Source organism: Phalangium opilio, unplaced genomic scaffold (assembly GCF_054372755.1).
Source record: "Phalangium opilio isolate 3A_F unplaced genomic scaffold, DU_Popi_V2 ptg000105l_1, whole genome shotgun sequence".
In the NCBI taxonomy this organism is placed as follows: Eukaryota; Metazoa; Arthropoda; class Arachnida; order Opiliones; family Phalangiidae; genus Phalangium; species Phalangium opilio.
This window is the reverse complement of record NW_028324207.1, coordinates 7,058,603-7,086,422: the sequence shown is the minus strand read 5'-3', so window position 1 is coordinate 7,086,422 and position 27,820 is coordinate 7,058,603. Positions and strand designations below refer to the sequence as shown.

General features: G+C 37.7%; 3 protein-coding genes across 3 annotated transcripts in view; 1 reads left to right on the top strand and 2 right to left on the bottom strand.

Moving 5' to 3' along the window:
- Positions 1 to 5,112, bottom strand: part of hwt (SH2 domain-containing adapter heavyweight) — a 271,876-nt gene extending 266,764 nt beyond the window's left edge. The window contains exon 1 of the mRNA XM_089851418.1: positions 4,890 to 5,112. The gene's annotated coding sequence lies outside the window, so the exon portion shown is untranslated. The remainder of the gene's footprint in view (positions 1 to 4,889) is intronic.
- LOC149629046 (dimethylglycine dehydrogenase, mitochondrial-like) overlaps positions 1 to 27,820 on the top strand; it is a 75,439-nt gene that overhangs the window by 601 nt on the left and 47,018 nt on the right. Inside the window, exons 2-5 of the mRNA XM_089851420.1 lie at positions 1,644 to 1,839; positions 6,407 to 6,505; positions 7,296 to 7,460; positions 27,354 to 27,558. Of these exons, the coding sequence (XP_089707546.1) occupies positions 1,644 to 1,839; positions 6,407 to 6,505; positions 7,296 to 7,460; positions 27,354 to 27,558 (665 nt within the window). The remainder of the gene's footprint in view (positions 1 to 1,643; positions 1,840 to 6,406; positions 6,506 to 7,295; positions 7,461 to 27,353; positions 27,559 to 27,820) is intronic.
- Positions 11,138 to 11,643, bottom strand: LOC149629051 (uncharacterized). Its single transcript, XM_089851423.1, has 2 exons — positions 11,462 to 11,643; positions 11,138 to 11,388 (listed from the first exon to the last, which is right to left on the bottom strand). The coding sequence occupies exons 1-2, from the start codon at positions 11,586 to 11,588 to the stop codon at positions 11,138 to 11,140; spliced, it is 378 nt and encodes a 125-aa protein (XP_089707549.1). The 5' UTR covers positions 11,589 to 11,643.

Below are 27,820 nucleotides of genomic sequence, written 5' to 3'. Positions count from 1 at the left end.
AAAAGGTGTCTTAAAGCAAATACTGGCACCTGTGTCGCTGGCTAATCTAACACACACGAATTTTAACTTGCCGAAGGCAGGACCAATCAGAACTCGTCCACGAGGGCGGAGCTAAAATTAACCTTTGCTACGCTTAGGAGTCAGTCAATTCCAGGGCCGGAAATAAGCACAGGACACTGGACATTGTCCAATAAAAATTTAAAATGTGCCATAATTTTTTTTAAACTGAACATGCATGTTGACCAATAAAGTTTTGATAGCTTGGCTATGAAGATGCGACACTGTTTTTGTACACTCGTGGGCGATGTCCTATAAATTTCCCAATTAAAGGGGGTATCACTGGACACATGTCCTATAAGACATTTTTCTTATTTACGGCCCTGGTCAACTCTACCCCTCGACTAAGGGGACATCTAGTGGAATTTGTTTTAACTATTCCACAGCCGAGACTTGCTTTAAAAAAATGTTTGTTTTACTATCCCTTTTAAAAGACAATAGAATGTTAAAAGCTTTTGAAGTCTTTTTTCCTTGTATATTTTTTATGAATGGGTCAGTTCACTCGTTTCAAAAGAAGTATAAGGGTTTTTCGACTTAATTACCTTTGTTTTGGGACATTTTTTTTTGTTTCTGGCGATAGTTATATAAAGGTGTTCATAATTTAGCTTTAGTTTTGGTTTTTAATAGCTTATAAATTCGAAGTCTTTCGTTAATTTCCTATTGTAGTACGCATTTTATAATTTCATGGTACTAGTAATTTTGAAATATAACATTCTAGCTTTTCAATATAAATTTTCTACAAAAGGGAGTGTTGGTGAGTCTTGAGAAAGACTAGTAGTTCAGTTTAACTCAGAGCTTGACCAACTTGACTCAGAGAGGGGCTGACAACACTGCACTGAAGTTTAAGCTGAGTGAGGGGGGGGGAATTTCACCTTTAGTGAAACTAACTCTAATTCAAAGAGGGAAAACTGGCAAAGGTAAATTACTTTAGGCATTCAGTAAAAATCGGGAAAACTCAGGAAATTTTGAAATGCAAAATCTCATTTATATTTGTAATTAACGTGAATATTAGTAGTAAACACGTGATCTGTCATATAACACTTGATTAGTTACCCGGTGTAACTGGAAACCGAGGAGAATTTCCTGTCAAAGTGGTCTGTAGACGCATGAACGTTAAATAAACTTTTGGGCCCACCTTTATCACATATCTCAACGATAAAATGTATTTTAAAAACAACTCTTTTACACCTTTCAAGTTAAATACTAATCATTAGGCTAAATTGTTACTGGTTTAGAATAGAACGTTCGTAACACTTAACCAACTTAATGTCTAGAGGTTAATTCGGTCTTCATGCCAACCTGGGGAAGAACTCAACTACAAACCACTTCTAAAATATTCTCTAATTGGTGTTACTAACAAGAACCATCCAATGTTATAACGAATTGTGACTGTTCATAGAGAACAAACATACAAACAAACTTACAAAAAAGTTACGAAATGAAGGGAGAAAATTCAAAAATACTTATTGTAAACTAAAATTGTTGTTATCAGTCAACGACCGCGATAAGAAGTTGAAAGAAGATCCAATTTCCTTAACGCATTTTTCTATCTCTTTCTTTCTCTCTTTCTGTACTTTATAAACAAGGGCTAATTCACCATCATCGGATCCACTACCAAGTAATATTGACGGTAAACCCATTTCCAAGGACATTTGGGAAGTCGCAATCATCGGAGGTGGCGCGATAGGGACTAGTTTGGCTTACCATCTGGCCAAGTTGGGCGTCAAAGATGTCCTCTTACTGGAAAAGACCGAGCTGACGGCCGGTTCCACTTGGCACGCGGTAATAACTAACCATATTCAATATTTTTTCCGACGAATTTTCAGTATTAGACCTAAACTTACTAGTTACTCCCCCTGGAGTTCCTCTAACTTTGAAAAACGTGCTAAAGATAGGCCGCTGGGTCCCGAGTTGAAGCCGCTAATCATTTGCAAACCATAAGTAACGTAACGACAATAAATATGACACTCGGCGAAAGAGATCAGAGATTCCCGAACACTCTGTTACAAAATTTTAGATCAACTTTTATTTCTCTTGATTTCTTAGACATACTTGATATAATTAATTACCAAAAGTATGTATTTTTATAACGAAAAGTCTGGGTTTTTTACCTTTGTATGTGAACGCCACCTTATTAAAGGGATTACAAAGAAGACATCGGCGGTGGTGGGTAAAATGTTTTGAATACGTCACAGGCACCACGTGACGCAAAGATACAAAAACTCCACATGAAGTCGGACTGAAAAACTAGTCCTTGTTTTTCGTGAGATTGCTGCGTCAATTTCCCGAAGAGTTATTTTTCGAAATAAAACGAACTGAGCTTCTTTGAACCACGTCTTTTCTCAGTCACGTGCCTATGACGTATTACTAATAGTTTAACCCACCCGCCAATGCCTTTAATGTAGCAGATGATGCAAATCAAACTCTTGCACAATCACAGGCAGATTTAGTAACATCATATTAAAAGAAAATAGATTATAATATCAAAGGGGTATCGTATATTTAAAATCGGGAAAAGGGTGGGTATCAGCTTCGAAAACTTTGGTAAACACTGCCCCATTGGCATTCCATTAATCACTTACAGAGAAGCCAGCACAACATGGGCGGGGCCACCCTCTTGGGTTTTTGCCTCGGGCCAAGAGTGAACGCCAGACGGAGCCAGAGTTCACTATACGCTTCGGGATTCTAGCTAACTCGCACTGCCTCTAGCGGTACTTATTGGCGCGAGAGAAATAACCCACTAAGGTGAAATCCACGCCCATGTATTGTTTGCTGGAATAGAGTGCTGTCAGTTGTGACGTCAGATCCAAGGTTAAACGTCACGAGTTTGCCTTTAGCAATGGGCGGCCATGACAGTTACCGTTTTTTCTTTATGGGAAAACAGCATGGGTGACGTCACACCGGCGCTTCTGACAGCACTCTATTATTGGAATGGTCTATCGAAACTCTTATGATCGGCTTGAGCGTTTCTTTCGATGCTATATTAAATCATCTATTTGAACAACCAAAATAATTTTTCTAAAATTGGTTCCCTCTCGGTGAAGAAAACAGTGGCGCGAAAGCTTTCTCCAAAGGGTGTTGAAAGCAAATAATCCGCTTTCAATCGAGAACGTACATCCTCCTTCAAGACGTTCAAGTCTAAAAGATTTCTCCCCTAAAAATCCGCTTCGTTCCGTTAGACTGCTGCTAATCTATGTTTTCCAGTGACTCACGTCACGGCTGTTTCTTGGGGTGCCCCGAAATTGACACGATCGCTGAATTTTAAAGGGATAGTAGCAGTTAACTTTCGCAGTTTTAAATGTGAATAGTGAGCCCAATTAGTTAGGAAAAGAAAATAGGACGTTTAACTAGCTGATGAAGTCAGAAATGCCTATTTATCTAAAATGTATATAGTGATCAATTTCGACTTTTATGAGGCAAAAACTGAGCTCAATATTTATTTTCTATACATCGTTTTCAGACAAGGAGGATTCATACCATTTACACAAGGAGGTCTGGCTTTAGACTCCACCAGGGAGTCTGGCCTCCTTGGTAAATGGTATGAACGCTCCTAGTTAATTATATATTATTTGCTAAAATACTTATAAATCAACGGTTTGACTAGTTGATGACGTCATAACCGTGTCATCTTCCAATATAAAATATCTGAAGCTTGTGCTTAGCGTTTCGTCCATAGAAAGTGAAGTTTGCAATGTCATTACCAACAAGGCGATGTCATAACTGTGTCATTCTCTTCAGGATGTCGCTAAAGATTTTTTCAACAGCAAATTCTAAGAGCTTTTTCAAAACCAATATATATCCCTATATATGTTATATTCAAAACTCTTTCGCGACTATCCCTTTAAGTAAGCGTGCAGAAATAAATTAAAATTATGAATACAAATGTTTCTCTAAACAAATCCCCAATTTGAATTTCTACAATTTTTTACTTGCGTGTACGGAATTTAAAATAACAAGAATGAACAAGACAATTCAGTTTATACAAACGTTTTTCATAATGACCTTAATCCTAGGAATGGCTTTAGGCCTACTACCAAGCGCTTTTAAATTACTTGCATATATTTCTTGAAATTTTTTTTTTTCAAAATTATAGGCAAAAAGTTTTTTCCTTTAATTGGATGATTTGCTATTATCCTAAAAACTTTGTGTCGCCACTCCGCGATTTTCCGAATACTGAAAATTAGTTAACTTTGAATGACACAGAGCCGGAATAATGCGAGAGCCAAAACTTGTGCTTGTCAAATTACAAGTATCTCATCTCTACTACTCGCGAATAGGTAGGTATTGGGACTTCCCAAACCTTATCAACGAACAAAAAAGTTTAAATTTAAAGGGCCACTGAGAATTTTCAAAGAAATTGTTTTAATAATGATAATCTACAATTCTACATAAGTTTATAAGATATGTTCTATAAGCATGACACAACCTATACATCGTAAGGCTAGAGACTTACAGCTCGAGCTAGTTCGAGAACGACAAGCGAGAATTGACTACACTCGGTTTTGCAGCCCATCTTCTTATTTGGTCTGTACTAGCTTTTGACAACATGTCTCACCTTTACGAGATTCTACGACAATTAACTTACGTCACTTAAAGACAAGATCTCAGTGACAAACTTATGGAATATATGTTACAAACTTATGGCAGCAAAAACCCCAAAAATAGCCCTAATATTTTAGAAATAAAGGTTTCACTGGTTCCACGACTTGTTTGGTTTGAAACATGACATTAACTATTTTGTGAAGTGTCATACTAATTGTTATTACGTTACTTATAATCATGCTCATAAATATATTGCCATGCCTCTATTTTTGAATTACTTCTTTTCTTACCATGAATCTTAGGTAGTTGATAATTATATCTATTGATGTTTAAACTTTCGAAAAAAAAAAAACTAATACAGTCACTTTTTAGAAATAATTGGAATTTTAATAGAGCTCCGTTATTTCCTGGGCTAAACGTGAATGTTTCACTTCAAACTGAAATAACCCACTGGGAATTTTTTCTCTACACAAATATTTTTCGTCAATGCCTCTATGCTTGGGTTTCCCAAGAAAAAATTAAAAACACATTTTGTATTACATTCCCGGAAATTTTGATCGAATATTCTAGGAGGATGGAACTCGAACGAGTTCCATCCTCCTAGGAATATTCGCCTCGGTTTTTTAACTCAATGTCTTGTATGGTATCGCCATCTTTTGGGCTTCGCTTTTAAGAAAATAAAGGAATTGATTTTTCCGTAACGATTATGTTGTCATCTATATAGTAAATTCAAAAGCTCATTGGATTTAAATATTTAGTTTTAAAAGTACAATAAAGCCGTGTTAACCTTTTCTTAATTGTAAGAGAAATTAAGCTAATTGTCGAAATATTTGTAAAAATTTAAATAGATATGAGAGTCAGTGCGCCATCTTTTGGCCGTCGGAATTAAAAACATATATATCGATTGATTTTTGCCTTGATCCCAGTTATTGGGAAATTCGATTTAATGGGATTCTACTTAATGGTATAACTCCATTTAGCTCACTGTTGTAAATAAGAAAAATTTTTAGGTCAGTATTTTCAGGGATATTAGATGTTTTAAGAGGGATGAGCAGCAATGATGTACATTCCAACAGGGATAAGGGAGGTGAGAGGGATTGGAAATGATGAAGGGCGACCTGCGGCACCGTATTTCTCCCAGTGTACCTCGCGCACGCCCCTACCCTTCGGTAGGCGATTGCCAAGTGCTGCCGCGTAGCGCCATTTTATATGTACGAGAACTAGCTTCTATTTTTTAAGATAGAGGGAGCGTCCTTTAAAATTTCGTCCGGTACGACCCTACCTAACCGCTGAGGGTGCTGGGAGGACTAAGGTGCCGTAGGTGGGGGTACAGAGGCAACGCTATAGGTATGGGGGTTTCCACTCCATTCCTCTCTCCTTCAAGATTCCAACGCGCATGCGACAGAGGGTTATTTTAACGGGGGTCTAAAACGCGCGCGGTCTTGTTTTTCTCATTTCAAGGACAAATTGAAGTCGTATTCCGTCCGAGTATTCTTCCTCCATTTTTTGTGTCCCACCGAACCTAAGCCGTTCCACAATTAGCGCGCCTATTTCTCTCAGATTTCGTATCCTCCCCCATCATCCTTGATTTGGTATTGAATGGTACTTAAACTTACTAGAAATCTGATAGACCCTACTGCTCATGGCATGCCGATAACGCTTTCACAATTTCCCTCTCCCTTCGAATCCCTCTTACAACATCTAGTATCCCTGGTATTTTTGGTGCTCATTATCAATATTTGGGGAAAAATTGAATTGACACTTACTAGAGTTCTAACCAACTAAATAATGTTTTTCTCCTTTTCAGGCCGGACTGACTGCGTTTTATCACCCAACAATTAATATGAAAAAGCTGCATTACTATAGTTTAAACCTGTACTCTCAGCTTGAATCGGAAACTAAACAAGTAAGATGAATCAAATTATTTCCATGTTTTTTAAATACTATTAAGCCTAAATAACTCCGATGTGTTCATCTTTGTTTTTATATATGTTTTCTATAAACCAGAAGTCAATTACTTCTTTCCTGCTTTAACCTTCCTTACATTCGTTGGGGTTCAATTCCAACTCACACTTCATTTAATCATCCTTGCTTTTATATTTTAATAAAACATATTTTCACTCCAGATTTAATTAACTTTCCTTCTTTATTATAATATCAAATGCATATAGAAATAATAGAAGGTGAGGCACTTGTCATGTGAAATTAACATCACCAAGTCTCGATTTCTATAGCTTCTTTAATCGAAAAAAAAAAAATAACCGAGCTTTTTTAAGTTTTAAAATATCATTTTCCTGTCTCTAGTAAAATAATTCAGCTTTAGAAGCATTCGGGGTGTTTGAATACTTTGATTCTTGAGTTTATTATAGATATTGAAGTTTAAACCTGGTAGTTGCAAATTGGTTTGCCTCTGTAGTCTGTACCAACACTAGTATTCATACGCGAGATTTTACATAGCATAGTGTGCTCAGAGTCAGAGGTTACACGTCGCAAACTCTCTCCTAATCGCATTTTTTTTCTGTTATGTCTATTGGCCTTCAAGGTGATTTCTATTATACTTTTTAATCTGGCGCGTGAATCTCATTTAAACCGCGCCATCTACGCCAAGTTCATGTAGGCCTAACTAACAGTTATCACCAAACAAGCAGAACAATTTTATTATTATAACAATTTCTGTCGATTTTGTCATTCCGTAGAGTTTAAACTTCCATCAACCCGGGAGTATTCGATTAGCCACGACTGAGGAAAGAATGGACGAGTTCAGGTATCAGACTCAGAAACAAGGATGGAACCAGGCTCCACAGAAAATCATTTCACCAGACGAGATAGAAAAACTATTTCCGCTCATGAATATGAACAAGGTATGAACACTTTTAGAAGTTTCTTATTTTTATCTCTCCAAGTGGCGTGCTTGGCAATCGGAACAAACGTGTTGCTATTACTGGACCGTTATTACAGTTCACAGAAATTTCGAAATTTATATTTTACTACTTTACACTGTTAGAAAGAAAGAGTCCAATCACTATCCAAATTTGCACGAAGTAGTCCAAATTTGGATGGCAAGTGATATAAGAGTCCAAAAAGTTTAGCTTTAATCCGAAAATGGATGCCTTCGATTTCCAAACTTGTAATATTGAGTAATGGCGTTCAACATTACCACGAATTTGAAAAGTATTTTAAACTACTACTTAACCAGTTAACAATAAAAATTTAAGCTTCCTAGCTCGTGCGCTTTGACGCTTTGGGCGGTGATTGTCGGCCAGTCAGTCAAACCTTTAACTTAGTATTTTCTTCGGTGTACAATCGAAGCTTAAACAGTGTACTACAATATCGTTTGCTACAGTGTTATTCGAAGCACAAATTGTAAACTTGAACGGTGTATTCAATGATGAAAACTATAATGGCGATGACGTTTCCAATGATGTAGAGGAGCAAGATGCTTTTAGCTCCTTCGAAACTCAGCTTAGTGGTCTCTGTAACAGGTTCAGTAAATTTCAAGAATCCCATCGTGAAGTACACGGGCATGGCAATTTTGTCTCCATAACGTTTCTCGAAAGCATTCCTTAACCTAGAGAAAAATTGTTAAAATTAAGGTTTATTTGTTTCAGCGAAATACAACAGAAAATAGTAAGGTTTTGTAAGATTTCTTTACATATTAGCACAAGCAGAGAATAAAAACCAAGGAGTAGGTACTGTACGCTTACGTTTTTCATCCAAACAGTTCTATAAATATGATCTAAGTGTGTCTTTATTATTGATTTCATAAATGAGACAGTCTCAAGCAGTAGACATAGTATTCTCATTTATTCTAAATCGGCCTCTACTATGAGATTACTTATGATTGTAAATTCGATGTGGACACAACTTATTTACTCGCTTTACCTTAACTATGATATGTGTATAGTGTTCCGATTTCATCCGCAGTCTTTGTTGCTCGTCAAAACTAGGGGGGGGGGCAAGGTGCATTGCCCCCAACAATGTCGATCCTTCAACTTGCAATAATTTGCCCCCTACAATGTGCAGCTTGCCTCTCTAAGAAAATATGCATTAACTAAAAAGTAAATAAGAACAATCCATAGCCTAAAGAGGACCCAAGCTGGATAAACAGCATTTTTACCTTAATTACTTTAATCGTCAGTATTTTACCTTATTTTAATCGTCAGTATTTTACCTTATTTTAATCGTCAGTATTTTACCTTATTTTAATCGTCAGTATTTTACCTTATTTTAATCGTCAGTATTTTACCTTATTTTAATCGTCAGTATTTTACCTTATTTTAATCGTCAGTATTTTACCTTATTTTAATCGTCAGTATTTTCGCTTATTGTGAGCAATTTATCTTAATTATTATAGAGAAGCATCAGGGATTTTGAAAGCAATTATTAATTAGTTGTCAACTTAATCCCTGAATTCTGGCAAAGGATTGTCTCAAAACTCGTATATCGTAATTTGAGCCAATATGGAACTGGAGACGGTGTGGCTTAAAAATCCTAAAATTTCTGAAAAATACTTGCATTTTATCAACTATTTTAGCATGGGGTGTTCCGGCAAAATGTTTCGAGTATAGAGCAACCGCGTAGCTGTTGTCGATAGCGGGGGAGAAAAAGTAGCTCTCCTTCCAATCGTATAGGTTTTCCTTATTGTAAAGTCGGTGAGTCATGAGGCTCAAGGCGATGATAGAGCCGGAGATCAAGACTAGTTTCCTTTCTCGAATGTCTTCGAACACATTCATAAATGAAAGTTCTTCAACCGTCACTAGACGACCATGTTTTTCATCGTGCAGAATCTCGTACAACGTAGCGAAATTTGAATCCGTTAAACCCTGAAAAAAGCAGTGAGATCCATGGCATAAAAAATATTCTTAATTGCCACGATGGAACGTTATGGGATTAAGAAAACCAGTATACTAAATATAAATGATATCGAAGGAATGTACGGATGTTTGTCACTTTTAGTTTCACATCGCAGATGGGTGAAGCTTAGATACAACTTGACCGAAAAAATACAAGTTTTGAGTCGGCTTGAAGGCCATGTTATTCTCATCCGAGTGCGCCTTGACTACTCAATGATTCGGACATGAAGTATTGTGGACCGACAGTCCGATAACTCTATCGGGCCGATTGATCAGGTTTGGTGTCGGCCCGACTAGTTTTCGCTACTGGTGATACGGACATCACTGTTAAGGCCTGTCCAGACTGACACATTTTGCGAGTTCGCATCTTCGTTTTGCTTGTTTGCAAGATCGTGCTACTGTCTACATTGGGTTTTCGCTACTTTACGTCCTCACCTCGCGAAGATACAAATTTCTCGCGACAAGGCCAAGAATTTCGCGCCTTCCCGAGAAAAGTGTCAATCACAGACTACTGGGGCGATTAGTTTCGTTTTTCTCTTTGGACAACGTCGATAGAGAAGGGCAGATGGCGCGATGATTGCTCAAAAACTTTATTGGCTCTCAGACTGGGAATAGCAAATTTTTGGCGTGTATTAGAACAGAAGTGCAAATCTCTTTCGTGATCTGTTGCGAAGATGCGAATAGACGAAGGCGCGAACACGCGAACGCGAGTTCAATGTGGACAAAGCGTAGCGTAAAAGCCAGCAAGAGGTTTGTTTCGAGCAAAATATCCCTCGAGTGGCTAATCGTTTACACCATTGTCTCAGAACAGGCGATTTAAATCTAATTATGAGTGCGGCCCTACTTGTTACTTTCCCAATAACCGTGTTTCAAGATTTCTATGAATTACTGTTGTTTATTCCTTGCCAATTCTTACTACCAAGTCAAGTTAATGACTTCTATCCTGAGGAGGAGTTTTAGACAAAGTGCCCGTGGCATTCGTAAAAGGGGATGAAAAATCTTCTCCCCTCTAACGAAGAACTCCTGAGAGATCCAAGAATAGTAGTTTAGCCAAGGCAAGAGTATGTTTAGAAAACTCAACGAATCGTTTTTCGATCGAGGCAAACCGTAGAATTGGCACCCACTGCCAACTCATCTATCAGAATATCTTGCAGGTAATTTGAAACAGGGTTCGAATTAAAAAAAAATTAGCCCAAAAAAAACCGCGGGTTTTACTTACCACAAAAAAACCCACTTAATAAAACCCATCACTAAGATCTTCAATTATGATGAATTTGAATGCTAGAATAATTTCATTTTAAAGATATTTGTTGTTTCCACTTCAAAAGTACCATTTAATATTATTTATTGTTTTTTATGAAACATTTTAAAACATTTTATATTAAGCAGATACTTTTGAATGACAATTTCTAAAATGCACGTAGCTGCTATGGAAAAAATCTCCAAAAAAAACCCAAGTACCAATAAAACACGGTGGGCTGGGTTTTTTTTTTAAAAAAAAACCCCCGGGTTTTTAACTCTGCCTTGAAATAACTATACTTGGATTATTTCTTACTGTGATACTCAAACATTGGTGTTTTAATCCGGTACCCTTACATCGGATACAAACTACTAAAAAGTTGTTGGGCCTAAAAGATACGCTCTCGAATATACTTCCCAGGATATAATACATTAAAATTTTGGTTCTAGTTAAAGTAGTTCCGAATTAGGACCTTTTCTTGTATGAATCTCTGTTCCAAGCCTCCTTGTAGAACTCCTATCTTTATTTTTCCACGTTGTTCGATCAGATCTTGTACAGTTTCAATTTTAGCGTAGTTTATCTCTGAGAATTCGGACTTGAGTTGGCTTGAGATTTCGATGTTGACCAATGTGACGCAGAGAAGCCAACACGCGCAAACTACCTTCCACGTGCCGATCAATGGAATACGAGAGTAAGCTGCAACAGAGAAGTTTATAACACAAGCACATTGATTTTTTATGTGGACATGTTTTATTATGGCAATACTTACGCTCGAAAAAAAAGAGAAACATATTATTCCACAAATAATCCTTGAAGTGTTTGAAAAATATGTTTCTTAAATTATTTCCTCGTGTTTTTCCTTTCATCGCGATTTTATTAGTCTTAAACAAGGACATAAGCAGCGAGACCACAAACAAACTTGAGACAAAAAATACGCCAACCTGACAAAATATTTAATTAATTAAAGGGAATGCGAATTTACAATTTCATATCATATTTTACCACGAAAGTGGTATTATATTACACTTTCTAGTCTCTACTTTCAAAATATCAAGTTTTATATACAGGGTGTTTCTGAAAAGTCCATCACAAATTAAGGGGCGTGTTTATGGGACCAAACTAAGCGGAAAGTACCAAAGAACATGGGGTGTACAACATTTTGTTACGGAGATATGGCCTTCCAAACATTCGCCCCTAAAACAAGGAAATATCCAAAAATGAGGAGTAACACTTAAGACCGACTAACCAGCTTGTTTAAAATTACTAGACAATTTCAATAGCCTTTAATCGAACAATTGATTTCTACCTTTACTAATCAGAAGCGTATAAATGAGTAGAAGTATGCCTACGGTGGTAATGTAAAATTAATCCCAAGTGACATGATGTTTCAAGATCTTCCCAGCACCAAGTAAAATGGTTCTGATTGAAGGGACTTTTATTAGCACAGCGTAAACAACGTTATTTTCAGGAATTAGTCCAAATGTCCACGGGCGGCATTACAAAAACGAGGCAGTCTTTCGAATGATACTTGGACATGTTGGAAGATCCCTGGCTTGTTCCTGTTATCTCAAACCGTAAAAAGCTACGCAAATCTTCATCATCACGGACAACACTCTTGTACGTTAGGTATGACCTTGAGAAAACCTAAAAGGACATCTCGAATGTATTTGAAAAACCCATCTCCATTTAAGGGGCGTGTTGTTTGTTTCCAACAGAGTAAACTCGCCCAGAGAACAATTACAATGCAGAGCCACGTTTCGGCGTTAATGGCCCACAAAGGTGGTCCCAAACAAAAGAACAAACTTTAATTTGTTTCGTTCAGTAAGTGTTTCATGTGTCATAGATAAAACGCCATGATTAATGCACAAAGAAAATGTTATTGACAAGTTTTCGGACCGCGATGCTGAAATGTGGTGGTGCACCATCGTGCATGAACCACATTCTGTTTATTAAACCTAAGGGTACGTCTTCGAGTAGTTCTGGTAAATCGTCCCGTAAGAACTACAAGTAAGCCACACCGTTTAACCTGGGCTCTAGGAAATATGGCCCAATTAAATTGTCACCCACAATACTACACCACACGTTTAAGCTGAATTGTACTTTGTGAATTCTAACGCAAGTTGCGTGTGGTTTTTTCTTAATCAGCAAACCAATTGGCGGCTGCTTGTTTTTGGATCGTCCTCGAAAATAGTGAGAACTTCGCCTATTCTTAAAAAACAGAGCACTAAAACAGAGCACTATGTTTTTTAAGAAAGGAATAAAAGAGGTTTCACGTACATGTGTTTGTTTTATTAAACTCATAATTCAACGAAGTCTGTTACAATGCCTTTCTTCACAAATGCCGAATATGCGGATATGCACCTAATGTATGGACTAGCCGAGGGGAATGCCGCTGCAGCTGTACGCTTGTATCAGGAAAGATTTCCGCAGAGGCGACTACCAAATCGACTGACGTTCGAGGCTGTGGACAGACGTTTGAGGCAAGATGGACGAATCCAACCGGCTGGACCTCAACCTAGAGCGAGAGCCATCCCAGAGGCCGTAGAAGACGAAGTTCTCACCATTTTCGAGGACGAGCCTGAATCAAGTACCCGCCAAGTTGGTCGCCGATTAGGCGTAAACCACACGCTCGTGTGGAAAATCCTCAGAAGCCACCGGTTTCATCCTTTCCATGTTCAAAAAGTTCAAGGTTTGAATCCAGCGGACTACCCACGACGCACGGCGTTTTGTCAGTGGTTTCTGGCTAAAGTAAACGATATCGATTTCCCACGGGATTTGTTGGTTACTGACGAAGCTAACTTTTCACGGGATGGTATTATTAACTTACATAATAAACATCAATGGTCCCAGCTAAACCCCCACGCAACTTGCGTTAGAAGTCACCAAGTACAATTCAGTTTAAACGTGTGGTGTGGTATTGTGGGTGACAATTTAATTGGGCCATATTTCCTAGAGCCCAGGTTAAACGGTGTGGCTTACTTGCAGTTCTTACGGGACGATTTACCGGAACTACTCGAAGGCGTACCCTTAGGTTTGGTAAACAGAATGTGGTTCATGCACGATGGTGCACCACCACATTTCAGCATCGCGGTCCGAAATTATCTTAACGCGACCTTCCCTTTGCGGTGGTTAGGTCGAGGTGGACCTGTGGAGTGGCCTGCTCGATCACCCGATCTGAACCCTTGTGATTTCTTTCTTTGGGGCCACCTGAAAGACTTAGTTTATCAGACTGAAGTGCCCGATGTTGAAGAGCTACGTCGACGAATAATTCACGGCTGTCAAACAATTCGCGAAACTCCAGGCATTTTTCAACGTGTAAGGGAATCATTTGTAAGACGTGCTAATGTGTGCCTTAACGCGGGTGGTGAACACTTTGAACAATTTTTGTAACTAGTTGCAATTAAATGTTAAAACTTGTCAATAAATTCATTTTCTTCGTGCATTAATCATGGCGTTTTATCTATGACAAATGAAACACTTACTGAACGAAACAAATTAAAGTTTGTTCTTGTTTTTGGGACCACCTTTGTGGGCCATTAACGCCGAAACGTGGCTCTGCATTGTAATTGTTCTCTGGGCGAGTTTACTCTGTTGGAAACAAACAACACGCCCCTTAATTGGAGATGGGTTTTTCAAATACATTCGAGATGTCCTTTTAGGTTTTCTCAAGGTCATACCTAACGTACAAGAGTGTTGTCCGTGATGATGAAGATTTGCGTAGCTTTTTACGGTTTGAGATAACAGGAACAAGCCAGGGATCTTCCAACATGTCCAAGTATCATTCGAAAGACTGCCTCGTTTTTGTAATGCCGCCCGTGGACATTTGGACTAATTCCTGAAAATAACGTTGTTTACGCTGTGCTAATAAAAGTCCCTTCAATCAGAACCATTTTACTTGGTGCTGGGAAGATCTTGAAACATCATGTCACTTGGGATTAATTTTACATTACCACCGTAGGCATACTTCTACTCATTTATACGCTTCTGATTAGTAAAGGTAGAAATCAATTGTTCGATTAAAGGCTATTGAAATTGTCTAGTAATTTTAAACAAGCTGGTTAGTCGGTCTTAAGTGTTACTCCTCATTTTTGGATATTTCCTTGTTTTAGGGGCGAATGTTTGGAAGGCCATATCTCCGTAACAAAATGTTGTACACCCCATGTTCTTTGGTACTTTCCGCTCAGTTTGGTCCCATAAACACGCCCCTTAATTTGAGATGGACTTTTCAGAAACACCCTGTATAATTGAACCAAAGTTTCTATTTTTAAAATCCATTGAAAAATCACGAAAACTCAGTTTCGATATGTCAATATTTTGACTTGTCGAGCTTGTTCGCCCGTTTGATGACATGGCGTGAGGAAAAAGGCGCGGGAATCCTATACGCGTTTCGTGCTTCTCGCCAGTCTAAACTCTGGTTCTTATAGCGGAGAGAGTGGCACCATCTCACGTGAAAAATATATCTGTGACGTCGGCCTACGGGAAACGCTTTAGCCTTTCATAAAAAATGGATTTCAATTAATTTCACATGAAGCATTTTGAAATGCATATTGCCAAAAAATCAGAAATCGGAGAATTAAAAGCTTGATATTTTGGACTTCACAGAAAATAATTCTATCTTTTGTTATATAAATCAGAGCTTTTTCAAACGATGCTTCTAATTCCCTTTAGAGCACACTCCACGTAGCAGATTGGCAGAAGCCAATGGAAAACGACATGAGTACCGCGTTTCACCTCTTTATTAAAGGGTGAATGAGATTATAGTCGCACAAATATTTTTTGAATGGATTTATATTGATAATACCATTAAAATATTACCAAATAATTCCATTATTTTTATAAAACCTTGGAAAGATTGACGTGATAAGCCTATTGTTTAGACCAATGGGGCTATACCTGTTAAGAAAAAACCGAGAATGGGAAAGCTAACCAATAAGAGTTCCCATCATGACTCCAGTTTACAGCGTGCGCTATAAAGTTCTGAATAAGCTTGTTTAGAAGTCCCCAATATAATGTAAAGGTTTCATTTCTCAAAAATTACCGTTGGGCTTTACAAACCAGAAAAATAAAGGATTATGAAGAGTTTTGTTAATAATTTTAATAAAATGTTATTTGATCATCAATCACTAGTGATGAAAAATTGGTTGTCTCTCAAGTTATATTGTGTACCAGAGTCCTGCACGGGCCGGGCTCAAGCCCGGTCCGGCCCGAGGCCCGGCCCGATCGGGTCGGGCCGAGCCGGGCTTTCCACTTTTGAAAATTGTATCGGGCCGGGCCGGGTCGGGCTTTTAAAATTTTGGAAATTAACGGGCCGGGCCGGGTCGGGCTTTTAAAATTTTGGAAGTTAACGGGCCGGGCCGAACTTGATTCTCATTTAATCCAAAGTTCAAATGAAAGATAATTCAAATGAGTATTAGCTTCTAAGAACAAATGTAACGAACAGTTATCAAAAGAAATGAATAATACACGACGCTAAAGCAAATATGAATTCAAATCATTGATTTTATGTAAAAAAATATAAAAATTGCAACTGAACTACGTGTAACGGGCCGGGCCGGGCCTGTTCAATTCATTCAATGTGTCGGGCCGGGCCGAGCCGGGCTTGGTTAATGCATGTAACGGGCCGGGCCGGGCCGGGCTTGGTTAATGCATGTAACGGGCCGGGCCGGACCGGGCCGAAAAACCAACTATGTACTCGGACTCGGGCCGGGTTTCGGGCTTATTCAAAATTCTAAAACCGGGCCGGGCTTGGGTCGGGCCTGAAAAACTCGGCCCGTGCAGGTCTCTGTTGTGTACTCACGCTTTGTTGGATGTTCAAGAAATTTGAACTTGATTTGATAATGGCAATAGGAGCGGGTGACAAGATGAAAGTCCAAGTGTTTCGAATAACTGTACTCAGACGTGAGATATTGAAATTTTTGGATCTACTCAAGAGGCTGTAATCAAGTGGCATAAGAAAGATGTCCATTTTCTACGCGTAGTTAAAATAGATTTTTAAGAAAGAAACAGAAATGGTAAAATTGCATCTGACATAAAATTATAGTACGACCGAAGGTAGGCTGAAAGTGCGTGCTACCTTTGACTGTACAAAATTAAATTTTGAGTTAAACATCATACTTCAGGGATATCAGTAAAAAAATCCACGTTTTCAACTTCGTATTTTGATATAAGAATTTCTTCGACACTGTATGAAAGAAAGGTGATTTAAATACTTACAATTTTCGATATATTCCCTTCGATAAGGTTTTCTAAATAAAGGGCTAGTTTCTGGTACATTCTTTTAGAGTCGAATTGATAAACTATCGCACAGTCTTAAAACCGTCCTAACTTCTGATAATAAAATGCAGAAAACTTGAACTTAATATTTTGTTACTTTGCTTCCATTGTAATCCAAACAAGTTGGGAAAACCAAAATATTACCTCTCCGAGTCAAGAGGAGGACTACTTACAAACGTATTTACCCAGATATGGAAATGTTTCTCTTTTTTATGAACAAATACTGAAGTTAAAATTTATGAAATATTAAAGCAGTATACAAAGCATAGCAAATATACTGTAAATCAGACGACATTTTACATCCAATAAGGATATATTTGTATACATTAAAATCATCGCGAGTTGATGTTAGTTATCTCGATTTAGCCAAGGTCTTCGCCTCAGTGCCACACCATCGCCTTCTAGCTAAACTTCGATGCTACGGAGTTGCTAACAACATTTACCAATGGCTTGAGTCCTATCTACTTCACCGTACGGTCCGGTCCGCGTTGAAGACTTCCTGAGCGACTTCTTACCCGTTACGAGTGGAGTCCCTCAGGGTAGTATACTAGGCCCTTTACTGTTCCTCTTATACATCAACGACCTTCCTCTTGAACTTACATCGCCCCTGTGTCCGTTCGCTGATGACCTTAAAATCTATCGCGTCACAACATCCCATTCTGATATCCTCACTTTACAAACCGATCTCCTTAGGCTCGAGGCTTGGTCCTCTCGAAATGGCCTTCACTTTAACGAAGCAAAATCCCAAGTCCTAACCATACAAAATTCGCCTTCCGACACTAGCTTACCCTCCCCTTATTTTCTTTCTGGACATAATATCCGCCGTGTTAACGAATGTCGTGATTTAGGCATCATAATCTCAAATTCCACTCTCACATCCAAAAACTTTGTGGTCGTGCGAAAGGTCTCATAGCTACCATTAGGGCCAATTTCCACAATCTCACACCTGAACTTCTTACCCGGCTTTACACTTGATACGTCCGCCCCGTACTGGAATTTGGGTGTCCTATCTGGAACCCTCATTCTGCCCTTGATGTTAAACTCCTCGACAATGTACAAGGTTCTCTATCTCGTCTCCCATCCCGCTTGCGACATCAACCCAGGGCCACTAGACTCTCTACACTTGGTTGGACTTCATTAAAAACCCGCCGTACCTATTTTGACCTTCTGGGCTTATTCAATATCTTAACTTCTTCTACGCAAAGTTATTTCACCCCCCTCCCTTTGATGCTCCCACAAGGGGTCACAGTCGGAAATTATTTCAGCAATATGCCCGCAAAGACCAGCTGAAGCACTCTTTTTTCCGTCGGTCGATCCCTATTTAGAAGTCCCTCCCTTCAGAAATTGTAGCGGTCAGATCTCTCTCTGTTTTTAAGTCCAAACTGCGACAGTTTCTAGGTTTTTAATTACTTAATCGCACTTTATATTCACGGAGCTGTAAGGCTTTTTGAGCCCCACCGGTACACAAAAAAAATCCGATCGGGAAAAAACGGGAAATGAAGTGATAAAGCTTTGGAGGGATATTACCTTTAAGTTTTTGTAAAGGCCCAATTTTCTACTCCTCAACTGTATACCCTCTATGTTCAAAGCCATATTCACAACACGGTTGCCGTGTAAACACTATCCTCTCGTTTCAACTCAACTATTTTCTTAGTTTGTCAGCATGACTGTTAAGGGGGAAGACTACTGAAGACTAATCAAAATAGCCCGTTTTAGTTCGAGTCCAGTCCCCAAAATAATAGCCCTATACGGATAAAATTTTACTGACTTATAGTTCAAACCTTCTCCTAACGATTAAAATATTTTTCATTATTTTTAACTCAATATTTAAGTCAGAATATTTTTTCCCGCTGGTGAAGTTTTGGATGTAGTTATTCGAGTCCAACTCTTACAATTCAATACCTAATGTTTTGTCCAATATGTCATTCGAAAGACAATTTTGAGCTGTATCGATTAAAATAATTTTCAATTAAATCCGTCCACTAATAAAAGAGCTGCACCAGAAAAACTTCAAATTTAGACAATACTTAATTCCTAGAGGGCACCCTATCTGGGTATAGGCTAAACTCTGAACTTCTCATACTATGTAGAAGTTTTCCTTCTATGCTGGCATAAAGACTGGCGGAACGCCGGGAAAAGGTAAAACTGGTCGGCTGGCCCCCGCAGCGAGATTTTGAAGTTCTTTTGTTGTACAGAACTACCGAGGGGAGGGGTTAATACGGGAGACTGTGAATGCGATTTTGAAAGGCTTCATTCGCTTCGTCAAAGAATTTTGCTGCTCGTGGATTTCGGGGCTATTCCCGCTTATCACCAACAAAATTCTAGTTTATCCTTCTTGAATTTAGGCCTCACTGACCCTCTCCCGGGTGTTCAAATAAAATTTACTTTACTAAATGATTTTTAATAATTAAAGGGAGTCAGAAATGGTCATACAACCAGTTTTAATCGATTTAGATTAATTTAAAGCAATTTTTATGTTATTTTATTATTCTAAATATAGATAGCTTCCACTAAAAGGGCTAGAGATATTTCCTCCCCCTCTCTCAGCTTTAACTGCAGTGCAGTGTTGTCAGGCCCTCTGAAATTAGCCGAGTTAGTCAAGTAACGAGTGAAACTGAACTGCTAGCCTTCCTCTCTACATTTTGTGAAAACGGTCTGGCGACGAAAAGAGATGTGGTCGTTGTCTGATACTTGGTATTGCCGTAATATTTCTTCCTATAATGTCGATGGCGCTTTTTGCGACTAAGAACTTTACTTGGTGGTCTTTTTCTTTTCGATTAACTTGATTTTTTCCTAGGGGTGATTAAGGAAGACTTAACTCTGTTGCCATATACATTTTAATTTCGAAGTTGGTTAGCGATATAAAGTCTTAGGAAAAGTTTTGCTGCTAAATAAATTAAAAACTGATCTCGTTGTAACAAATTGACTACTAGTGGCGGTAGAGAGGGGCGTAGACTGTGTATCCCTCCATCTGGGCTCGCTCTTGTAAGAGGGGATACTGTACGCGCCCAGTAGGGAGATGACACTGAGCTAAGAGAGAAGAGTATGACGTTTGCATACGCAGCACTGCCATTACTGTATTAAAATGATGCAAAGGTTCACTAACCGTAAACTACGTGTACATTTTAGGAGCAAGACTCACACCTTATCTGACGCTCAAATTATCCCTTCTTTCGAATAGCGCTACATTTATTGTGCATTAGGCCTAGTTCAGACCCTCTTAAATGTCACCATGTTTCAGATGAATACTTCAGTGCCTTCAAAGCTATACTAAATGTACTTTCAATAGGGAAGAGAAGTACAGCTCTAGTTTTATAGGTATTGTAGCTTCAAGAAAAAAAACTTTACAGATATTACAAGCGTTTCTACTGAAAAAGGGGTAACGGTGTCACGCGAGGGGCAAACCACTCGCCTAATGGTGGTCAATGAAAGAAATTGTACTATCCAAAGATAAAATTCCCGTAACATACTCAGGTGGACGGATTTAATTGAAATTTTTTTTAATCGATACAGCTCAAAATTGTCTTTCGAATGACATATTAGGCAAAAAATTAGGTATTGAATTGTAAGAGCTGGTCTTGAATAACTACAGCCAAAACTTCACCAGCGGGAAAAATATTCTGACTTAAATATTGAGTTAAAAATAATGAAAACTATTTTAATCGCTAGGAGAGGGTTTAAACTATAAGTGAGTAAAATTTTATCCGTATGGGGCTATTATTTTGAACACTGGACTCGAACTATTTTGGGTTGTCTTCAGTGGTCTTCCCCCTTAATGAAAAATGTCGAGGTGAACATCCCCTCTTGTTCAGGTCGCTATCTATCCTTGATCAGTAACGCACGCCCTTTCCCTTTCACTGGTAATCTTAACCGCGCTTGGGGGAAAAAAAAATTCCCCATTTTCAAAGATGCGAGATCAGGTTCGTCTCACCTAATGTTCAATACATTAAAACCTTCATGACAGTTATTTCTATCGGCGTTAGTATAGCGTTGAATAATAATAAATAGTTAACTGAATTCCGGTACAGGGATGGTTTATAGAAGGAAAACTTCTAAATATCCACTATAATACCTACTACACGGGGGATAGAATTGTGTTATTCCCCGCAGATCTGAGCGCCATCGTTTGAAAAAGATTCGAACTTTAGGTCAGTCGTCCTCCCCCTTAACGTTACATAACACCAAAAATAAATAGGGGAAAGTGTCGCACTGCCATATTTTCCTGCCTTTGCCTTAGCTTGACATGCATTTCGAGAGGCTCAAGCGCGCGAGGGGTGTTTAAAATGGTATCAGCCAATCAGATTTGTAGTTGACGATGTCATTCTTAACGAAAATAACGCTCGTACGCCACAAAACGGGAGAATTTGGCATAGGCGTATCTCAAGGAAGAGTCACAACCTCGGACCTCCGCGCTCTGTTCTATTTTATTTAGTGTTATTTTCGCGTTTGAACGAGGTTAAAGTTTTTTTAAAACGTTAGCACGCCGAAATTAAATTAAAAATGCCGCAAATCATCATTTATTTCAAACAATTCATGGTTAAAATCCTTCAGAATTTCGTTTAAACTTAGGCCCTGGGTTGTCATTATGAGCTAAAACGTTTTAATATTAGTAAATAACATCAATATTAGCAAACTAAATTAATACAGTCATGTACATCATCAAATTAAATTGTGGCGATAAACTGCAGTGGCCACGGTTAGCCTCAGTCAAAAGCAGCTATGTAAAATAAAACCGCACTATTTCTTCACGCGCATTATCACAAACTATCTTAGGTACGTGGTGAATAGGTGAGGGGGATGAAACAGATTTCGCGAGTATGCATTCACCCCTCCAAATGCATGTCACAGAAGAAGGAGAGAGTCCGACACTTTCCCCTATTTATTTTTGATAACACCAAAGCTTATTTATGGCTACACGCACTGAAAGTAAATGCGCACCATAAAAAGCATGAAAACACGAAGCTATAATCCGACTACGATCAGACCTCTCACTGGTCTGGGCTGCGTTCAGCAGAGCTCACCAAAAAAGACAACGGATTTTGGAAAATGTTTACCGGAGAGCTCTGTCGTCATGGCTTTGCTGAACGCTTTTCTCCGGTCATCGGTGTTTTAACAAGTCGACCCAAGGGCTCGTAATAGCTGAGAACTACACGTTTTACGTCACGTTGTCCAAAAACCCGACTATTTTCTTTGGTGACTGCACTGGCTCAGCGCTGAGCACCGTGACGTCGAAATTCAAGAACCAAATCCCGATCTGTAGGACACTGCTAACAGTGCTGAGCTCTGCTGAACGCGGACCAGATTAACACCATGATTATAAAATCTAACCCTAAGTATTTAGAAGTGTATATAACTTTCGGCTCACTCTGAACCGTTAATTTCTCTGCATTACAGGAACGAAAACCAAACCCGAGCGTTTACTTTTTGGTTCAATAGGCCTATTGACAAAAAAAAGTTCATTTGACCAACATAGTAGCGTTCTTCTTGTAATCACTTTAGAAAGGATTATGCTATAAACATATGTAGTATAGGTTAAGAAATATATAAACATCCATTTCAAACAGTAATATAAAAATATTCTTGGGATATCAAAATGAAACAGAGCTTTATAGCTACAAAACCACTAAAGGCATCGAACTTACGAAAAATATTTCCATATATTAATTTTACATTATGAGAAAACCAAATATTAAGGTTTTGTAGGATTTCTTTCCACAAAACGCAAAGCGAACTGCTAACACGGTGCACTAGTGTAACAACGGACGGAAACACACAGACTAAAACATAGACTGCTTTTTAACTCTTTCCGTTTTAATTTTGAGTTGAGAAACAAGATTATCTTAAATATTAAAATAAATATAATTAATATTAAATATTTTCTTCGTTAGTTGTTCGCCTTATTGAGTGGAACATACGTCACTCGGAGAGGTAACAAGTTTTATACCTGACATTGGTGGCCATTTGTAAAATTTCCTTAGCTGTGCGAATGACATTTTTGGAGACTTCCACAAGTAATGTTTCCTGAAAAATAAGTAGATGTTTTAGAAATGGTTTGGTTGAATTCCAAGAGGCTGTATCAGCGAGTCCCTAGCTATTAAACCTCTTAAATACGTCCTATTCTATACACGTAACATTTTAGATTTATTTAAGTAATGCACTGAACTGGATATGAGACAACTGTAGACGCGTCTTATGAAGAATATTTTTAGCCACATCGTTTGATGTACATCTAACGATGGGGGTATTAGGTTGGGCTTGGTCTGAAGAAGATGTAGATGAAGAAGGGGGAGGAGAAGAAGAAGAAGTATCGTTCGTCTTTTTAAAGGGAGAGTGAAAAGAGGAATTTTTGATTTTCATAGGGTTGGGATTAATTTTTGTCTATAACAGTGCATTGGGAATGTACAACGCACATGTTAATGAACGCACTTAGAGTGAAAAGGGATAAATTGTGTTATGGTGATATTTTTCATTAATTGGTGATTTTAAAGGGAAAAGGCTTATGATCTATCTCTAACGATACAATGCGGATGCACTGTGAAAATATTTAATTTTATCACTGTTTAGGGTAGGGCATCGAGGGGCTATTCACTCTGATTTTATGCACGGTAAATCATTTAAGCATTGTAAAAGATAGCGCTATTCACTCATTAGGGTGAGGTATAGAGGGGTTTTCCACTCATTAGGGTAGAGTATAGAGAGGCTATTCACTCGTACGATGTGGCTACTATTACGAGCCCTTGGGTCGTCTTGTTTAGAAACGCAAACGCCCAACTGAAGTCATAGATGAACCAAGGCCGTTTAAATCGGCTTTAACCCAACGAATATATGTTAATTACATTCGCTATCATAACCGTATCTTGTTAACTTTTCCACATCACATTTCACCGTTCTTCAGCGGATTTACATATAATGAGAACTAACCATACTTAAAATCCCAATTATCGGAAAATAACTATTTTACTTTTGCTTGTTTTTTAATAACATCATCACACGATGTGGTTTAAATTAACGTGTCTTTTAAAAGGAGGGTTAATTTTATGTCTGAAGTCGTGTGGCTATTTTAAAAGTAAATTTTGAAAATGGAATTTTTATCTTTATGAAGCCAAGAATTTTCCGTGGCCCATTAGCGTTTCCTAAAAATGGGTCCGACTCATTCGTTTCTCAAGGATGAAACAGATTCAACGCTAAATAAACTTAATTTTAGTATTATTATTTGAATTAACACATGAAATTGGACAACAACCTGCTCTTTCAAAAGCGTCTTTCTTGACCAATTACTAACACTGTTCTAATGGCAAAAATAACTTTTATCGTGATTTTTAGGCTTCATAAAGTATTGCTACTAGTTAAGCCCTGGCGTTTGTTTTGAGAATCAGAATTTTGAGTACACCCATCAAGTCTTAGTGACTATCACTACTTTTGAAGGTCTAAAAATGCCATAGAAGTTGTTTTTACCTATATAAAGTGTTGGATATCGTCAAGAATAGAGTTAGGCTTAGCGAACTAAAGTCAAAACTTTGAAATTTAATTATAAATTATAGAAAACGTTTTCGTGAGTTAATATAATATTTTTGGGTATTTAATCACACTTTGAAATTAAAAAATGCTATTGATCTACTTAACTATCTCCCTAAGAGTAATTTCCCTGTAAAATTTCATCCTTTTAGAAAAAGCGGTTTTTGCTGGACATTGATTATCGATATAGATTGAACACCATTAGCTTATTATATTGCCAAAATTCACAGAAACCAGATTTTCTAGAAAATAACATAAGCATAGATTATATTTCTTACCTCAACGATGCCAAGTCGTATTATTCGATCCTCGTAAACCATTTTAAGGTAAAGAACTCAGATCCAAGCTGCAGAATTCATAGAGAACGAGAGAAGATAATACCGTTTTAGGTTACCTAGCGGATCGTGAAATTATTATAAAGAGACCATTCCCGTAATGCCTTAGGAAAAGCAAACAGCACAGGGGCCATAAGAGTTTATCTCCCCTCGCCAAGAAGCAAGGCAAGCGGCAGTGTTAGTCGACTAGCCTCCCGCGTGTAACGAACGCGAGCACCATCTAATGTTGCTTCTTGTCACGAGAGAACTCTCCTACTAAGGCGACCCTTCCCCTTTGCAATGGTTTCTTTGCAAGTATTTAATGGAATGGTCCATAATATTTTTGTGTGTAATGGGTAAACACAACAATAGACACAAAACCATAACGAGTACCAAATTAAGATAGGATGGACTGCTTTTACCCTGCAACGTTTATATTATTGTATCAGGTCACGTAGTATTGTTTTTGGCTTAATTTAATATTTCTCTCGACGACTATAATAATGGGAAAATAGAAACGCTATGTTTCCCTTCTTGTTATTTAATCTTGTGTTTACCTCGCGGTATAATTGAATTTACCATCGATAAGCGTGCCTTTTTGCATGTCGAATGAATCGAGATAAGCTCTATAAATATTATTATCAAAACTGTCTTAGTGGACAAAGACTAGAAAAAGTAAACGATAAGAGAAGAAAATGGAATCACCGAAGTCCCAGATATTAAAATTTTTCAATTTAATGACATGATTATAAAACATCAATTAATTAAAAAAATACTTATCTTAGTTTTTTTCACCAAAATTCCATTTGCCCAAAATATTTTATCATGAAATTTTGCATTATTTTGGGAAGGGTTCGTGTGAAGGAATTGCTATATAACAAACACACGCGACATCGTTATTACGTACCCTAAGCTGTCATCGTAGCCCTTGGAAAATATTTTATGGTTATTTAAAGGGATATAAGGGTTATTTTGAAATACTATATATGTTTTAAATACGTCTTGAGATAGTGGAAAGCAAGTCCAATAATGAAAAAGATCGACAGCTCGCCGTTAGTCGTGTTCACTTATGTTTTTCGTGAGTAACGTTTGTCATACACTGTCTACAGTGTGTTCCTCGTAAAACAGCTAGTGGTCGTCATACCAAAATTAATTTAGCAGCAACTATTAAAACTGATAGTTCTCAAAACATACGATATTATATAAAAGGGTGTTTTATGTATTTTATTCAAATTTTAATGATCGATTTATTAATAATTTGGGTCGTCGATAAAAAAACTGGGAACCAATGGAACGATGGTCGCGTAGTAAGTGTAGACGCAGAACATAATGAAAGATTATGTTTCATCCTTTCAAAATCAAAGTGTCATAAAATTAATACCATAATTACCCCTTCATGTTAATAGTCAGTCTTCACACGTGCTCTTTCGACTATTTCATTTTTCGAAATTTCATGATAAAATATTTTGGGCAAATAGAATTTTGGTGAAAAAACGAAGATAAGTATTTTTTTTAAATAATTGATGTTTTATAATCATGTCATTAAACTGAAAAATTATAATATCTGGACTTTGGTCATTCCATTTTCTTCTCTTATCGTTTACTTTTTCTAGTCTTTGTCCACTAAGACAGTTTTGTTAATATCTGTTCCTTCAGTCTTCATTTTAGTTAAGTTTGTTGAGAAGGTGTTAAGTTTTAAAAATCTGCACTTAGCAAAAGCAAAGAAAAAGGAGATAGTAACGGTAGGCCAATCTGACATTTATTTTCAAAGCAATAATACTTTCAAACAAAAACGATCTTTATAAGTTTGTAGCGTACAAGAAAAAGTGAAGGCACTTGTGTATTTAGATAGACGTTAACAACTCGTCAAAAAATCGTAAATAGGGTACAAAGATAAAACTAATAATATGTTGGTAGTTTTTAGTAATTTGTAATTATTAACTTACAAGTAACCTTACTGTCTCTAGGAGTTTAGTTTAACCACCTTGATATATTTATAATCGATTAAAAGATATACTAGCAACTTCATAAACATTGGGAAAAACATTCATAAGGTAAATAATAGGTCTTCGCGTCGATTTAGTCCGGGATAGATTTAATTTTAGAAGTAGGAATGGAGAACACAGTAATCTGCGCCTCAAAATCCCGGACCCCTTTAAACGGGACGGGAGGGTATGAAAGTAGAGACGGGGTCATAGCGACAGAGGTAAAAAGGAATTACGCATTTCTCGCCTTTCCCGTCAGCAACGTCATCAAAACGTAGTTTAGGTGAGCCAATAAGATATTTTAAACTTTTCATTACGTGTTGGAGGGAGGGGCTCTATACTGGGTGGTCTATGAGTCGGACTGAATTAAATACTAACCGTTCTCCATTCCTACTTCTAAAATTAAATCTATCCTTGATTTAGTTCAAGGAAATTTTAAACCCAGCCAAGCTGCTTTAGAGAAGGGACAATTAAGAATATAAAAAGTCCAACTGTGCAGAAACGCTCAGCGTTAAGTCATTAGTCAATATTTTTTTAGCCGACTTTTTTTTTGATCAGTACTTTTTTCGGACAGATTCTGGGAGGTTTATATAATCCATCAGACGGTCATATCGACCCTTACTCGTTGACCATGGCGTTGGCTAAAGGTGCCAGAAAATACGGGGCCCAAATCTATCAAAAAACACCAGTGACTGCTCTCAAATTGAACAGTGATGGATTCTGGTCCGTCGAAACCGACCAAGGAACCTTACGGGCACGCCACCTTGTCAATGCAGCTGGTATGTAACACTATTTTTACACTCGTCTCACCAAGCGTAAAAAAACCAATTTAGTTTCCAAGTGAAAGCGCGATCTGAATTAAACTGAACTAAAATGGTTTAACAATAAAATTAATACTTATCAGCAAATAGAGCTTGGAATTATTTATCCATTATCCACGTCATTTTATTACTATTATCCGTACTCGTGAGTTATCCACAGAGTTACAAGTTATATCGTATTATAGCCACAATTTGATTTTGATAAATAATAGATTTGTCA

Bases quoted from the DNA above. Each gene is read 5' to 3' on its own strand.
- LOC149629051 (XM_089851423.1), bottom strand. From the start codon at position 11,588: ATGTCCTTGTTTAAGACTAATAAAATCGCGATGAAAGGAAAAACACGA. The intron at 11,389-11,461 runs GTAAGTATTGCC...TCTCTGTTGCAG, and splicing joins GTTTCTCTTTTTTTTCGAGC to CTTACTCTCGTATTCCATTG.